Source organism: Ochotona curzoniae, unplaced genomic scaffold (assembly GCF_017591425.1).
Source record: "Ochotona curzoniae isolate NIBS_2020 unplaced genomic scaffold, NIBS_Ocur_1.0 scaffold_4701, whole genome shotgun sequence".
NCBI lineage: Eukaryota > Metazoa > Chordata > Mammalia > Lagomorpha > Ochotonidae > Ochotona > Ochotona curzoniae.
The window spans coordinates 41,223,905-41,239,196 of NW_024467122.1; the positions used below are offsets into that span (position 1 = coordinate 41,223,905).

General features: G+C 40.5%; 1 protein-coding gene across 9 annotated transcripts in view; it reads left to right on the plus strand.

Annotated features, from left to right (window-relative positions):
* CHD8 (chromodomain helicase DNA binding protein 8) overlaps nt 1–15,292 on the plus strand; it is a 73,936-nt gene that overhangs the window by 33,482 nt on the left and 25,162 nt on the right. For all 9 annotated transcript variants that reach the window (XM_040969857.1, XM_040969866.1, XM_040969864.1 and 6 more), the window contains 7 exons: nt 84–466; nt 2,789–2,903; nt 9,689–9,871; nt 9,954–10,022; nt 10,352–10,407; nt 10,920–11,037; nt 12,939–13,022. In XM_040969857.1, coding sequence (XP_040825791.1) covers nt 84–466; nt 2,789–2,903; nt 9,689–9,871; nt 9,954–10,022; nt 10,352–10,407; nt 10,920–11,037; nt 12,939–13,022 — 1,008 coding nt within the window. The remainder of the gene's footprint in view (nt 1–83; nt 467–2,788; nt 2,904–9,688; nt 9,872–9,953; nt 10,023–10,351; nt 10,408–10,919; nt 11,038–12,938; nt 13,023–15,292) is intronic.

Genomic DNA, 15,292 nt, shown 5'->3' on the forward strand with positions numbered 1-15,292 from the left:
GCCTGGTTCCTGTTTCAGAGCGGGATTTTTAATTGAGGCCATCTAATTAAACACATTGAATTTTAGTGTCTTTTCTTCTACAGGCTGGCTCTTCCCAAGGGGCCTCTTCTGGTCTCTCTGTGGTTAAAGTTCTAAGCGCCAGTGAAGTGGCAGCTCTGTCATCACCAGCAAACGCTGCTCCTCACGCGGGAAAGACAGGATTGGAGGAAAACCGAAGGTTGGAGCACCAGAAGAAGCAAGAGAAGGCTAACCGGATTGTGGCAGAGGCCATTGCCAGAGCTCGTGCCCGGGGTGAGCAGAACATACCTCGCGTCCTGAATGAGGATGAGTTGCCCAGTGTTCGGCCAGAGGAGGAAGGTGAGAAGAAACGTAGGAAGAAGAGCGGTGGGGAAAGACTGAAGGAGGAAAAGCCAAAGAAAAGTAAAACATCTGGAACCTCCAAAACTAAGGGCAAGAGTAAACTCAAGTGAGTACCCCTTTCAGTTTTGCTGGGATGTTTGAGGGCAGTGCACTCATTTTTAGGAAGTGTGGAGAAGAGCTTGTGTTGAAAGGCTGCACCGTTCAGAGTGGCCTAGTGTAGAAAAGAAAGCCTTTCTTTTCTTTGTCCCCTGCTTGTATAATTAAATGGAAATATACAAATTAATGAATTTTAAAAGGAGGCTGCGTATGACACCAGCACTACATATGGACTCTTATTTGTGTCCATGTTGCTTCACTTCCCACCCAGCTGCTTGCAGGTGCACCTGGGGAAAGCCGTGGAGGATAGCTCAAGTATTTAAGTTCATTTGTGAGTTGGAAAAGGTTTCACTAACCCCTGTTGATTTCAGGCAGTGTTAATGAAAGTGGTTTGCCATGTTAGTGTTTGTCCATCTTTCTAGCTCAAATTTGAGACAAAAAGCCTATCTACTGGCTTACTTTCCAAATGCCAGAAACAGCTGGGGCTGATCTGTGCTGGAGCGAGTACCACATTCCAGAAATCCCATTTGAATGGCTGCGACCAATCACTTGAGCCATCGTTGCCTCCCAGGCTCTGTATTGTCGGGAGGTAAAGTCAAGATGCAGGCTCATGGGCCTGGCATGGTAGCCTAGTGGCTAGAGTCCTCACCTTGCACACGCTGGGATCCCATATGGACACCTGTTCTAATCCTGGTGTCCACACTTCCCATCCAGCTCCCTTCTTGTGGCCTGGGAAAGCAGTCGAGGACAGGCCAAAGGCTTGGGACCCTGCGCCTTTGTGGGAGACCCAGAAGAAGCTCCTGGCTCTTGGCTTTGGATTGGCTCAGATCCGGCTATGGCAGTCACTTGGGGAGTGAATCATCGGACAAAAGATCTTCCTTTCTGTATCTCTTCTCTGTATAACTGACTTTGCAATAAAAATAAGTAAATCTTAATTTAAAAAAAAAAAGGGGAAAAAATGCAAGCTCAAATAATCTGATGTAGGATAGAGGTGTTCCAAGCGTTGCTCTAATCACTGTGCCAAACTCCCAACCCAGCCCTCTAATTCATTTACTGTTGTGAAGATTTATTAATTTGGAAGGCATAATTATAGAGGTGAAGACACAGAGCACTTCCATCTGCTGACTTTACCCCTCAGATGTCCACGACAGTTACGGTTGCACTGTGCTGAAGTCAGGAGTCTGGAATTGCATCTGGGTCTCTTCCATGGGTGACGTGGTCCTAAATGCTTGATTCTTCTTCCACTGCTTTTCCCAGGTGCATTCTAGGGAGCTGGATCACAGGTAGAGCAGCCATGACTAACATGAGCCATGCTTACATAGATGCCAGCATTGCAGGAGCTGGCTTATCATGCTGTACCACAATGCTGGTCCACAGTCTTCTATTCTTAGTCCAGTATTCATTCTGCTATTTTATCCTACCTTTCTTGAGGTATTTGTGAACAAGGAGGTGGTAATTTGTCAGATCTGATTTAAAGATCATTCAATGATTTACCAAGACTCAATTTTTTTTTCTTTTCAACCAGTATATTAACATCTGGGTGCACTATGGACCAAAGATACAAATACTTCTGTCTAGAAGCCTTTTGGTTTTTTATTGTTTTAATTTTTCTTTTTCTACTTTATTTGAAAGAGACAATTATAGAGAAAATAGAGAGAGAAAGAGAGATCGCTCTTCAATCCACCAGTGGACTCACCAATTATTACAACAGGCAAAAGTAGGTCAGGCCGAAACCAAAAGTCAGAAACTCAATCCCGGTCTCCCAGGTGGCTGTCAGGCCCAAATACTTGAACCATCATTTGCTACCCGCAGTGTATACATTTGTAGGAATGCTTGAAATGGAAGCGGAGCTGGGATTCAAACCTAGATTCTCTTAGGGAATGCCAGTGTCCCAAATAGTGTCTTTTTTTAAGATTTATTTTATATTTTATTTGAAGGCAGACATACTGAGAAGAGGATATATACATATATAGAGAGAGATTCCATCTGCTGATTCACTCCCTAAATGGCTGCAACAGCAGCTGAGCTGATCCAAAACTGGGAGCCAGGAGCTTCTTCTGTATCTCCATGTGGGTATGGGAGCCCAAGAACTTGAGCCATCCTTTTCTGTTTTCCCAGGCCACTTGCAGGGAGCTGGATTGAAAGTGGAGCAACTGGAACACAACCTGGTTCCACAGGGTGACAGTGCCAGAGGCAAAGGCTTAGACTAGTACGCAATGGTCTTAGTCTCCCGAATAGTGTCTTAACCACTGTGTAAGTGCCATAATTATGTTTTTTTACCCTGAAAATTTCCTTGTCCTCACTAAAAATGAATTTGGTTTTTCCTTCTTAGCACCATTACACCTGTAGTAGGTAAGAAGAGAAAACGTAATACCTCGTCTGATAATTCTGATGTGGAAGTCATGCCTGCACAATCACCCCGGGAAGATGAAGAAAGCAGCATTCAGGTAAAGACATCCCCACAGGTCTTGGTACTGATTGAGCATCCCTCATCCCAACCTTCAGGCTCTGACACTTCTTCCCTGATGACGTGATGCCACAGGTGAAAAATCCCACATATGATCTTACATGACAGGTTACTATTAAGAAATGTAGGTGCAGTAACAATAGTGTGTAAAAATCAGATGTATGTGAAATAAGAATTCTGTGTTTAAGCTTAGAAACCATCCACATGACATCTCATTATGTTTTTGCAAATATTCCAAAATCAGAAAAAAAAAATCCCAGTTCTGAAACACTTATTATCTTCAGTGTTCCGGATAAGGGATATTAAATCTATAGAAAAGTGACTTATAGATATGGCTAATGAGCCAGGAATCGAGACTGTCTAAGTCCATACATATTTATTGAAGTTTTCTAAACCATGTATATGCCTAGAAGGAAAGTAAACCTGGTCAGTGTCTTTTTAAATTTTTTCTCTTCACAGGACAAAACAGCCCAATATTGTCATAGCAGTCTTTATTTTTCCAAATTCCAGTGTATCAAAAACTAAGTTAGTCGTGAGTTATGCTGCGTGATTGCTGCTGTCACTGTGTCAGTGCAGCCCTTTTGCCATACCTTTTTGTGCCTCAGGATTCTGACTCTGTGAGCTGTGAGATTTTGTGTACAAAGTTGTCTTTCTACCTTTTGAAGATGACAGACGTTAGACAAGACCAAACCAGAAGAACCTTAGTCCTCAGTGTTGTTATCTTAGGGTACCATCTTCGACTCCAGTTTCCAACCATAGGGAGAACTTCCTGTTATTGTTCTGGAGACATGGTATTTTAAAGTAAATCTGCAAGCATTCTGGCCAGTTTATTATTCTGTCTGGGTCTGAATTCTTCATCTGTAAATGTAGGTTTGTATTAAATGAACCTTAATTATAAATGTCTCCACTGTTTCTTAACATGCATTCAATACATCAGCAAACTGATTGCTGTGTTCCTCTGGGAGAAATTAATGTAAGAATTCTCAAGACTTTTTTTTTAAAGATTCATTCATTTATTTAATAAATACATTTTTTATTTTTATTTTTTACAGGAAAGGCAGATATATAGAGAGAAGGAGAGACAGAGAGAAAGATCTTCCATCCGCTGGTTCACTCCCCAAGTGGCTGCAGTGGCTGGAACTGAGCTGAGCTGAGCTTGTCCGAAGCTAGGAGCCAGCATCCTGTCTGTCCCTGGTCTCCCTTGTGGGTGCAGGGTTCTATGGCTTTGAATTGTACTCGGCTGCTTTCCCAGGCCACAAGCAGGGAGCTGGAAGAGAAGTGGAGCAGCCAGGATATGAACCGGCACCCATATTGGATCCCAGCAGATACAAGGGGATGATATAGCCACTAGGCTAAATGACGATAAATTTATCTCATCACATTGAGCTCTCACTCATTTATTTGAAAGGCAGAGTTACAAAGAGAAAGAGAGATCTTTATTTGCTATGCATTCCCCAATTGTTTGCTGCATCCCAGGGTGGGGCTGATCTGGAGCTGGGAGCTTGTTTCTTCCAGGTCTCCTGCATGAGTACAGGGGTCCAAGTGCCTGAGTCATCTTCCATTGCTTTTCCAGTTGCATTAACATGGAGTTGGATTGGAAATGGAGCAGCTGGGACTCAAAACAATGCCCATATGGGATGCTAAAGCTGCATGAAATGGCTTTACCCACTACTCAGCATTAGTCCCCCCAGGACATTTCTGGAAAGCAAAATGAGGCAAAACAAAACGAACACAAACATCAGGCATTGGAGTGTTCAAGGGTATTTTAGGAAGTTATGCATAACTATAATTGAAAGATAAGTTTAGGAGCCATCAGATTAAATCTCCACCAATGGTGCTAGCATCCCATGTGGGTGCTTGTTCGTGTCCCAGCTGCTCCACTTCACATCCAGCTTATTGCTTGTTGCCTGGGAAAGCAGTGGAGGTTGGCCAAAGCTTTGAGACCTGCATCCACGTGGTAGACCAAGAAGAACCTCCTCGCTCCCACCTTCACATCTACTCAGCTCTGGTTGTTGAGGCCATTGGGGAATGAACCGGCAAATGAAAGACCTTTGTCTAAAATTTGCCTTTCAAATGAAAATTTATTTTGTAAAAAGGTATTTCTTTTGGGCCTGGCAGCATAGCCTAGCGGCTAAAGTCCTCGCCTTGAACGCCCTGGGATCCCATATGGGCGCCAATTCTAATCCCGGCAGCTCCACTTCCCATCCAGCTCCCTGCTTGTGGCCTGGGAAGACAGTTGAGGACAGCCCAAAGCCTTGGGACTGCACCTATGTGGGAGACCTGGAAGAAGTTCCTGGCTCCTGGCTTTGGATATTGCCTCGGCCGTTGTGGTCGCTTGGAGAGTGAATCATCGGACGGAAGATCTTTCTCTTTCTCACTGTCTCTCCTCCTCTCTGTATATCTGACTTTCCAATAAAAATTTTAAAAAAAAGTATTTCTTTTGAAAATTCCCTTACACTGATTACTAAAACTTAGATTGATTTAAAAATAAGATGAATAAAAATAGTGCTGTGGCATAATGGGTAAGACCACTTCCTGTGGCACTGGCATCGCATTTCGGAACTGGTTTGAATCCTGGCTGTTCCATTTCTGATCTAGCTACCTGATGGTGCACCAGGAAGGCACTGAAGGACGACTTAAGTCCTCTAGTCTCCTATTCCCATTTGGTAAACTCCTGGCTCTTTGCTTAGGCCTGCCCCAGCTTCAGCCATTGTGGCCATTTGGGGCATGAACTAGTGAACAAAAGGTTTCTTCTCTGGCTCTGCCTTTCAAGTAAATAAATAAACAAATAAAATAAAGCCTATTTAAAAATGTATAGGGGCCCAGTGCAATAGCCTAGTGGCTAATTAGTGCTAAATCTTGCCTTGCAACCATTGGGATCCCATATTACGGCCTGCAAAAGCAAAAGCACAAAGGCCTTGGATTTCTGCACCCTGCACCCACATGGAAAACCTGGAAGATGTTCCTGGCTCCTGGCTTTGGATTGGACCAGCGGACAGAAGATTTTTATGTCTCTCCTTCTCTGTAAAATCTGTGTTTCCAATGAGAATAAATAAATCTTAAAAAAAAAGTCTAAAAACAAACTCAAATAGTAATGAGAATTTAGCATGTATAATTAGAATGCTATTGTCAATAAAGTTTATTCAGTTAATTATGGTAGTTGATCGGATTTAGGACAAAAAAAAACGTGGATTTTTATTATTTATTTAATTTGTTCCTTATTCCTTAAAAGCAATCTCTACTTTAATTGAAGGCTTAAATTAAAAAATGAAATCATGATGTTTATAGAAAGCATTTTACAGTCTTTATTAATTGAAGAGATATTCATGAGGAAAATGTTTAAGCTCAGAAATAGTAAAAGGAGTTTGATATCATTTGGCGTATCACAACTGTCTGTGATATAACAACAACAAGGAATTCCATAGGCAGGATAATGATTAAGAGTGTAGAAAATTTTTTTCTTGGGCCCGGCGCGGTGGCGCAAGTGGTTAAAGGTCCTCGCCTTGCACCCCCGGGATCCCATATGGGCGCCGGTTCTAATCCCGGCAGCCCCGCTTCCCTTCCAGCTCCCTGCTTGTGGCCTGGGAAAGCAGTCGAGGACGGCCCAAAGCTTTGGGAACCTGCACCCGCGTGGGAGACCCGGAAGAGGCTCCTGGCTTCGGATCGGCATAGTATCGGCCCGTTGCGCTCACTTGGGGAGTGAATCATCGGACGGAAGATCTTCCTCTCTGTCTCTCCTCTCTGTATATCCGCCTTTCCAATGAAAAAATAATAAAAATAAATCTTTAAAAAAAAAAAAAAAAAGAAAATTTTTTTCTTAACTCTGCTATTTAATAGCATTGTCACCTTGAGCAAGTTCTTTAATCTTGGTGCCTCAACTTTCCCACCTGTTAAGTGCAAATAGCAATATCTACCAAACAGTTGGTAAGAGAATTACATGTAGACATTTATAAGATATAGAAGAATGCTTAGTTCATGGTAAGAGCACATATTAAGAGTTGTATAGATCTTGTTAAATAAAACGATCAAAGAATTAAATTTTTCAAATAGAGTAAAGTTTTATAATACAGGGAAATCAAAGATGTGGTAAAATTTGGAAAGTGGTATATTAGATTGCCAGTACTAGCATAACAAAATGCCGCAGACTAGGTAGCTTATACTACAGGTAACAAAATTTCCCATCATAGAAGCTGCAGGTCTAAGACAAAAGGTCTGAGCTTTTGCTCTCTCCTGAGGTCTTTCTTGACAGGTAGATGGCTACCTCACCTGATCTTTTCTTCTGTTGACACACATCTCTTGCATCTGCCTATGCATGCAGGTTTTCTCTTGCAAAGATTCCAGCCGTTGGATTAGGACCCACCCTCATGGCCTCATCTTAATTTAATCACGGTGAAAGGCCTTACCCTCCTAATGTAGCCCCTTTCTGAGATGGGGGGGGTGGGGGTCAGGACTTCAGCAAATGAATTGGGAGAGCACAATTCAGCCTGTAACAAGGGGTATACTCATGCTGGCAGTATGAAGATGTTTTATACCTGGTTGTGGGATTGATAATTTGGACACTTTTTGGGGAATCCATGTTTCAGTATGTAGGTAGGCATTACATAATGACATTTCCAAGCCATACACCTACAATGTGGGACCAGTCAGAGTAATGTGGTAGCTGTTTTGGATTCTGAAAGCATTCTGTTATACTCCATAACAAAATGACCTGGTATTGCATCCCAGAGTTTATCCCCAACAAGATTTAAAATGTTAACAGCCTTTGACCTAGTGATTCTGCACAATTGCCTTGTGACTATATTCTCAAAAATATGCGATGATGTATGTATTGTCAGAGTATTTACAAAAGTAAAAACATCCTAAAATAAAATGTTCTTTACATGCCTAGCCAGTTATTTCCATTCCATTTACAGAAAGTAATAATACCTTTTGTTCACTGATTAGCAGTACCATTTTCTTGTGTGCTAAATCCACATAAGCTATTCTGATTTGAATGCTATTTTATTTTTTAAATTTTCCTGGAGAAATAACAAACTCTGTTAATTGGTAGAGATTTGTATTGTTTTTATGTCTGTTAAGTCTCATTATTTTATGTTTTTCATAGTCATTCTTAGGTGTTTACTGAAATCTACAATTAACCTATCAAAAAATGCTCTTGCTTTGTCAGATTGATGCAATTAAGGTGATTTAAGTCTTTCTGGAGACTTGATTATTTAATGCTTACATTATTTAATTCAAAATAATATAATGAATATAAATTTATAATAATAATTAAAATGAGTTTTAATTATTAAATTAAAACTTAATTAAGAATAATATGTTTTGCTCTTCAAGACCCTTTTTTGTGTATAGTGTTTTTTAAAGTTTTGTTTAAATAGAATATGTATGTATCTTATTAAATATAAGACTTTAGGTACTCTTTGTGTTTCGTGCATGGGATCTTTTCTGACTGACTATATAGGAATAGCATTGATTTTCAGAAATTAATTTAAACCAAATCAAATTTTCACTAATTTTAGTCATTTTATTATTTTGGCCTTACAAAGAGTAACAATTTTGATTACAATGCAATATCATTTCTGTTTTCCTTCTCCAATTTGATTCTTTTTAGTTGTATTGCTTAAATTACTTACTTAAATAATTATTTTAGCAGCCATTGCAATGGCTCAATTTTCTAATCCTCATCCTACAACATCTGGCATCTCAAATGGACACGGGTTCATGTCCTGGCTACTCTCCTTCCCATCCAGCTCCCTGCTTGTGGTCTGGGAGAGTAGTGGAAGTGGGCCAAGGTCTTAGACCATGTACCCATATACAAGACCTGGAAGAATCTCTTTGGTTCCTAGCTTTAAAGTAGCTTAGCTCTAGCCATGTGTGCATACGGGGAGCAAACCAGCAGATGGAAGATCTTTCTCTGTCTCTCTGTCTGCAAATCTGACCTTCCAATGGAAAAAAAAATCTTTAAGAATTGTTTTAAAATATTTTATTCAACCAGTTGAAAGAATAAGGCAGATCTAAACTTTACCAAGAAAGTTATTAATGAAGTAATTTAACTTTTTTGTTCCAACAAAGAAAAATTTAAAGCAAGTAACTTTATAAAAAAGCATGTTTGTTTTGGCTCAGACTGTAAGTTCACAGTCCAAGACAGAATGGCCTCATTGGTTGGGCCTCTGGTGAGGGCATTGTTCCTGTCAGGATTGTTACATGTCATAGTACCTTGTGTGGCAAGAGAACATGTGTGCGCACAAGCATTGTCTCATACAGAGTGACCAGGTACTAATCAAGAAAGCCCCATTTTGGGGGCTACTAGTGGCTAAATCCTCACCTTGCATGTGCCGCGATCCCAAATGGGTGCTGTTTCATGTCCCTGCTGCTCCACTTCCCATCCAGTTCCCTGTATGGGGTGTGGGAAGGCAATAGAGGATGGCTCAAAGATCTTGGGACTCTGCACCCATGTGGGAGATCTGAAACAAGCTCCTGGCTTCTGGCTTTGAATCAGCTCAGCTCTGGCCGTTGCAGCCACTTGGGGAGTGAACCAGCACACAGAAGATCTTTCTGTATCTCCTTCTCTCTGTATATTTGACTTCCCAATAAAAATCAGTAAGTCTTGTTTTAAAAATTCCACTTATTAAAACAAAAAGAACTATAGAACAAAAACAAAAACACGGCATTGTTGCTTTGCTCCTGGTGTAAAGTATATTATACTCCGCGGCTTTAGAATACAGTTTTGATTTCCCAGTTGTTTCAATTTTTTTTCCTCTACAGAAAAGACGCTCAAATCGCCAAGTTAAGCGAAAAAAATATACTGAGGACCTAGATATAAAAATCACAGATGATGAAGAAGAAGAGGAGGTAGATGTAACTGGGCCAATAAAACCTGAGCCTATCCTCCCTGAGCCTGTCCAAGAACCAGACGGCGAGACTTTGCCTTCCATGCAGTTCTTTGTGGTGAGCTGAGAGCTTGAGCCACCTGCGAAATTGGTTCAGGTCTTTATAGTCATTTGTAGACTGACTACCTCTTTTTCTACAGGAGAATCCCAGTGAAGAAGATGCAGCCATTGTAGACAAAGTGCTTTCTATGCGGGTTGTGAAGAAGGAGGTGAGAATTTGACAGATCAACCATTTTGTTCCATTCACAGGCTTTGTATATTGAGCAGCCTTAGATGAGTGAGGGAATAGATGAGTGAGATGATGGGTTGTAGTTGGCTGCAAAACAAGAGCTATCTTAGACCCGTTTTTTCACTTTCATTTTTGGAGTGGGTAATGGCATATTTCTAATTATATACCTAGTACTGAAGTGCCAGATTAGTTCCTTGGTGCTTGAGTCAATATATTCAGAGGGGATCAGTGTGAAGGTCTGCCATTTTTTGATTATGATTAAGTCTTTATCGAGTAAAGGATCAGTGACTGTAATTCCTTTCTTTTTAGCTTCCTTCTGGACAATACACTGAAGCCGAAGAATTCTTTGTCAAGTACAAGAACTAGTATGTGATCTGTGCAAAAAGCTTTTCACCCAAAACTCCACAGGGTTGTAAAAATTCTTCCTGTGTAGAATATCCTGGGTGGGAATGTATCCCATTTTTATATCCTCCTAGCACAAATTGATGTTTCAAATAAGGAAAATGGCTTATTTAGATAGAAATTTGGGAACTGACATGACTTCTTTCTGTTTTCTTGTTAAAAGGTAGGATGAGGGTGGTTCCTGATAAAAGTTTCCTATCATCTTCTTAGTCAGCTATTAAAATTTACTATTTAAAGTGTTGTGAATGCACCACAGAATTAGCATTACGTGAGTGCTATTTAAAAAAACTTTTCAAGAACATTCAGGCCAGGCAATTTGAGTACAAAGTGAAATTTCAGAAGCACTGACCTAAGGTATCTCTCAGAATATGTACACACTTGTATGCTTGCTTCTGCTAATCCCAGAGTCTCAAACATTTACTTGCCAATCTCCATTTCTCACACTGTAACTGGCTGTTTCCTTTTTTTTTTTCAGCTCCTATCTGCACTGTGAATGGGCTACTATCTCCCAACTAGAGAAAGATAAGAGGATTCATCAGAAACTAAAGCGCTTCAAAACCAAAATGGCACAAATGAGACACTTCTTCCATGAGGTAATTAACAACACTTACCGACGTTTTTTCTCTCATAAAGGCAAAAATTACTGGGGTTGTCAAAGTTTGCTAATTACCTAAAAGTTGACTTTTATATATGGATATAAATTTTAATCATTCACTACCCTGGAGTTTTCTGAGCTTAAGTTGCTCAATGTGCATGAAACATTTTCAAAATGGATCAAGCAACCTCTGGTCCACTTGATGCACTGTTTTGTCTCTGAAGCTGTGGATGGTATCTGTAGATGTAAATAGCATCATCAAGGGAGAACATTTTCCCGGTTTTCTGTTAAAAAAAAAAAGATTTTATATATTTGAACGGCAGAGTTATGGAGAGTGGAAGAGATGGAGAGCTTTCATCTGCTGATTGTCGCACCAAATGTCTTCAATGGCCAGGTCAGGACCAAACCCACGCCAGGTCTCCCACATGGGTGAAAGGTCCAAACATTTGAACCATCTTCTGCTTTTCCAGGCATTGGATTGGAAGTGGAGCAGCAGTGCTCAAACAGGTGTCCATATAGGATGCTGGTGATGTAGGCGGCAGCTTAACATCACAGTGCTGCCTCCTTTCTCGGCTTTCTAATCCGGTATCAATAGAAATAGTAATAAAGGAGCTTTAATTTTTCATATTCAGGTTTACTACTAGTTAAGTATTGGCACAATGTCGCTTAAATTGTATTTGACAATTTGGAGATTATTGAGGATCTTGACAGAGTAACAAAGTAATTGTGTGGTACAAGTGGAAGCAAGGATGGAATGGATGGATAGAGGAAGGAGCTAAAGAAATTAACATACTTATAATTTCTGGGAAAGGTTTGAGTATGGGGCAGAGTACAAAATTAATTGCAGAGGATGTAGAGTTAAGGAAGATTTTTGTAAAGAGTGAAATGGCAGAGCATTTCTAAGTTATAGGTGTGATTCAGTGAGGAAGTACCTCCATGGAAGCATGAAGTGTGGAATTTGCTGCAAGTGTTATGGTACAGTGTGTGAGTCACCATTTGGGGTATACACATCCTACACTGGAGTGCCAATCAATACAGCACTGCCCCTTCGAATTCAACTACTTACTAATGCATCCTGGGAGCCAGCAGATCATGGCTCACGTGCCTGGGCCATCAACGCTCACATGGAAAACTCCAGTGGAGTTCCAGGCTCCTCTTTTCAGACTGTCCCAGTACTGGCTGTTTGCTTTTGGAGAGTGAGCCAATGGTTGTGCCATACTTTCTCTCTTTCTCCCTGCTCTCTCTGTTACTTTGCCATTCAAGTAGATGAAAACTTTTTAAAAACTATAACAGTTACACAGTCAACTTTTTTTATGAAACATGGATAGAATTTAGAACATATACGCCCTGGATGAGGAGGAAAGATGGTTTCTCTGATACTACGTGAGAAAATAAGCATATACCCAGCAAAATTGGTAGAATTTGATATTGTGAAAATGAAAAACTTCCATCATATTTTATTAAATATAATTAAATATAAATAGGGCCCAACACAGTAGTCTAGAGGCTAAAGTCCTTGCCTTGCACATGCCCGGATCCCATATTGGTACAGGCTCATGTACCGGAGGGCCCCATTACCCATCCAGCTCCCTGCTTGTGGCCTGGGAAAGCAGTTGAGGACCACCCACAGCGTGGGTCCCTGCACCCTCTTGGGAGACCTAGAAGAAGCTCCTGGCTCCTAGCTTCGGATTGGCTCAATTCAGGCTGCTTGGGAGTGAATCATCGAATGCAAGATCTTCCTCTCTGCCTCTCCTCCTCTCTGGATATCTGTCTTTCCAATTTAAAAAATTTAAAAAATAAATTACAAATAAAACCATATGCCAAAGGTAAAGTGAAGGGGTTGGGTTGTCAGGTAATGATTTTCACTTTTGCCCTTACTTTTTGTTTCATGACATCTAGGATGAAGAGCCCTTTAATCCAGACTACGTAGAGGTGGATAGGATATTAGATGAGTCTCACAGTATTGACAAGGACAATGGAGAGGTGAGTTGCGGTTTGGAGAAAAAGGATGAGTTCCTTACAGATTTCTACTGGCCTGTTTGCCAATCCTTTATTTTTTAGCTATAGCTGAAAAATCTCTTCCAAAAAAAAGAAAGAAAAGAAAACATATTTCTGATTTTTTTCTGTGGGAGCCTTAGAAAGTTGATGGGAGGTAAGAGGGTAGGGAGAGAAACACATTAATACAAACATTCAGGAGCTTTAAGTACTGAAAAGTCACTCACTCTGGTCTTGTTTTCCTTCATAAAGTAAGAGATGGTAATATCTCATACATTCTTGAGTATATGGATATAAAAATGCTTGCAAAGGCTCCTACCGTTCTTCACATGATGTGCTGAGAATTAGAATTTCCTGAACTCACTACTAGATGCCTTTTTTATTTATCAGTAAAACACCTGCTGTATTTGAATGCATGATTTTTAAAATCGATTTTAGAATCCTGTTCCAGTAAGTTCAGATTCAGTAAGTCTGGAGTGGGCTGCAGTATCTTTAAAGTTGGTTCGCAAGGGGTTTTCTTGTGTAGCTTGATTTGGAAATTGCTGTGTAAAGCTTTCTTAGTTTGGGGAGCATACTTTATGTATGCAAAACATTTGCTAACACAATTTCACAAGCCATCTTTTACAGTTTTCATTCAAAGTCAAATAAGATCTAAACCACTAATGAATTCAACATTCTGTCTTTTAAATTTACTTGAAACTTCTATTTAAATTATGAACCAGTGTTATTTTAAAACTCATTTTTCACTTCTAGTAGTAGTTGGCTTGGCTTTGCCGTGTCATATTTCACAAATAAAATTTTTATCACTCTAGATGGCTACTTCATACACAGTGACTAAAAGAGAAAACAGAACCTTGTTAAAATGTCAGGGCAGGATTAGATAGCTGGGCTGTTCATGATCTCAATGACTTGCTCCTGTATATCATTCCACTACGGCCTACAAATCAGATTTGTCTTATAAAATTCCCAAGTTTACTGGATAAGCTTTGGTGGTCACTCAGAGCCTTAAATGTCCATGACATATTCTGATTCACCATCTTCGAATCCTGCTCTCTTGTGCTTCAGATACATGCAATCTGTTCTGGGGCTGGGAGTAGGAGTTACTGTGTGTTCATTTCTGGAGGTAAATGGAGAATAATCTATCCAATCATTAGAATAGTTAGCTATTTTTCATTTCTCATGATTTTCAGGATCTTAGTCTTCCAGCCTTGGAAATCATAACCCTATACTGCCATGCTTAGCCTTCCAAAAATGGCTGGTCTTTGATTAGGCCCCTGTGGAGTGTGTTACAACTGTCATGAGAGATAAAAATGTTTTATTACCCTGATACTTTTATTTTATACTCCCTGTATTGGATAATAACATTCTGTATATCTATTTTTTTCCCTCTCCAAAGTGGGTTTAATTTGTCATCCATGTTATATTACATAATAGCGTAAATAAATATTATAGTCCTTAGAAAAGTAAGTTATAATGCTGGCAATATGTGATCCGTGAAAATGATTATGTGTAGAGTAGCTTTTTTTAAAAAAAAGATTTATTTATTTTTATTATGAAGTCGGATATACAGAGATAAGGAGAGACGGAGAGGATGATCTTTCGTCTGATGGTTTACTCCCCAAGTGACCGCAACGGCCGGTGCTGTGCCGATCTGGAGCCAGGAGCCAGGAGCTCTTCCAGGTCTCCCACGCAGGTGCAGGGTCCCAAGGCTTTGGGTTGTCCTCTACTGCTTTCCCAGGCCACAAGCAGGAAGCTGGATGGGAAGTGGAGCTGCCGGGATTAGAACTGGTGCCCATATGGAATCCCGGCACATTCAAGGTGAGGACTTTAACTACTAGGCCATGCTGCTGGGCCCGTAGAGTAGCTTTTTCACTATAATAAACAAAAAGGTTAAAAATTGGTTAGATTGGGAGCCAGCATGATGACTCAACTGGCTAATCCTCCACGTGAAAGCTCCTACATCACACATGGGTGCTGGTTTGTGTCTGGCTGCTCCCGTTCTTGTCCAAGTCCTTTCTTATGGCCTGGGGAAACTGGGGAGGATAATCTACAGTCTTGGAACCCTACAAACATGTGGGAGAACTGGAAGAGGCTCTTGGCTTTGGATCAGCTCAGCTGCGGCCATTGGGGCCATTTGAGGAGTGAACCAGTGGATGGAAGATCTGTGTCCTCTCTCTAAATCTGTCTTCCAACAGAAATAAAATGTGTGGGAATAAAAGTGGCTACATTAATTCTAGGAATTCTCTGATATGTGAGTA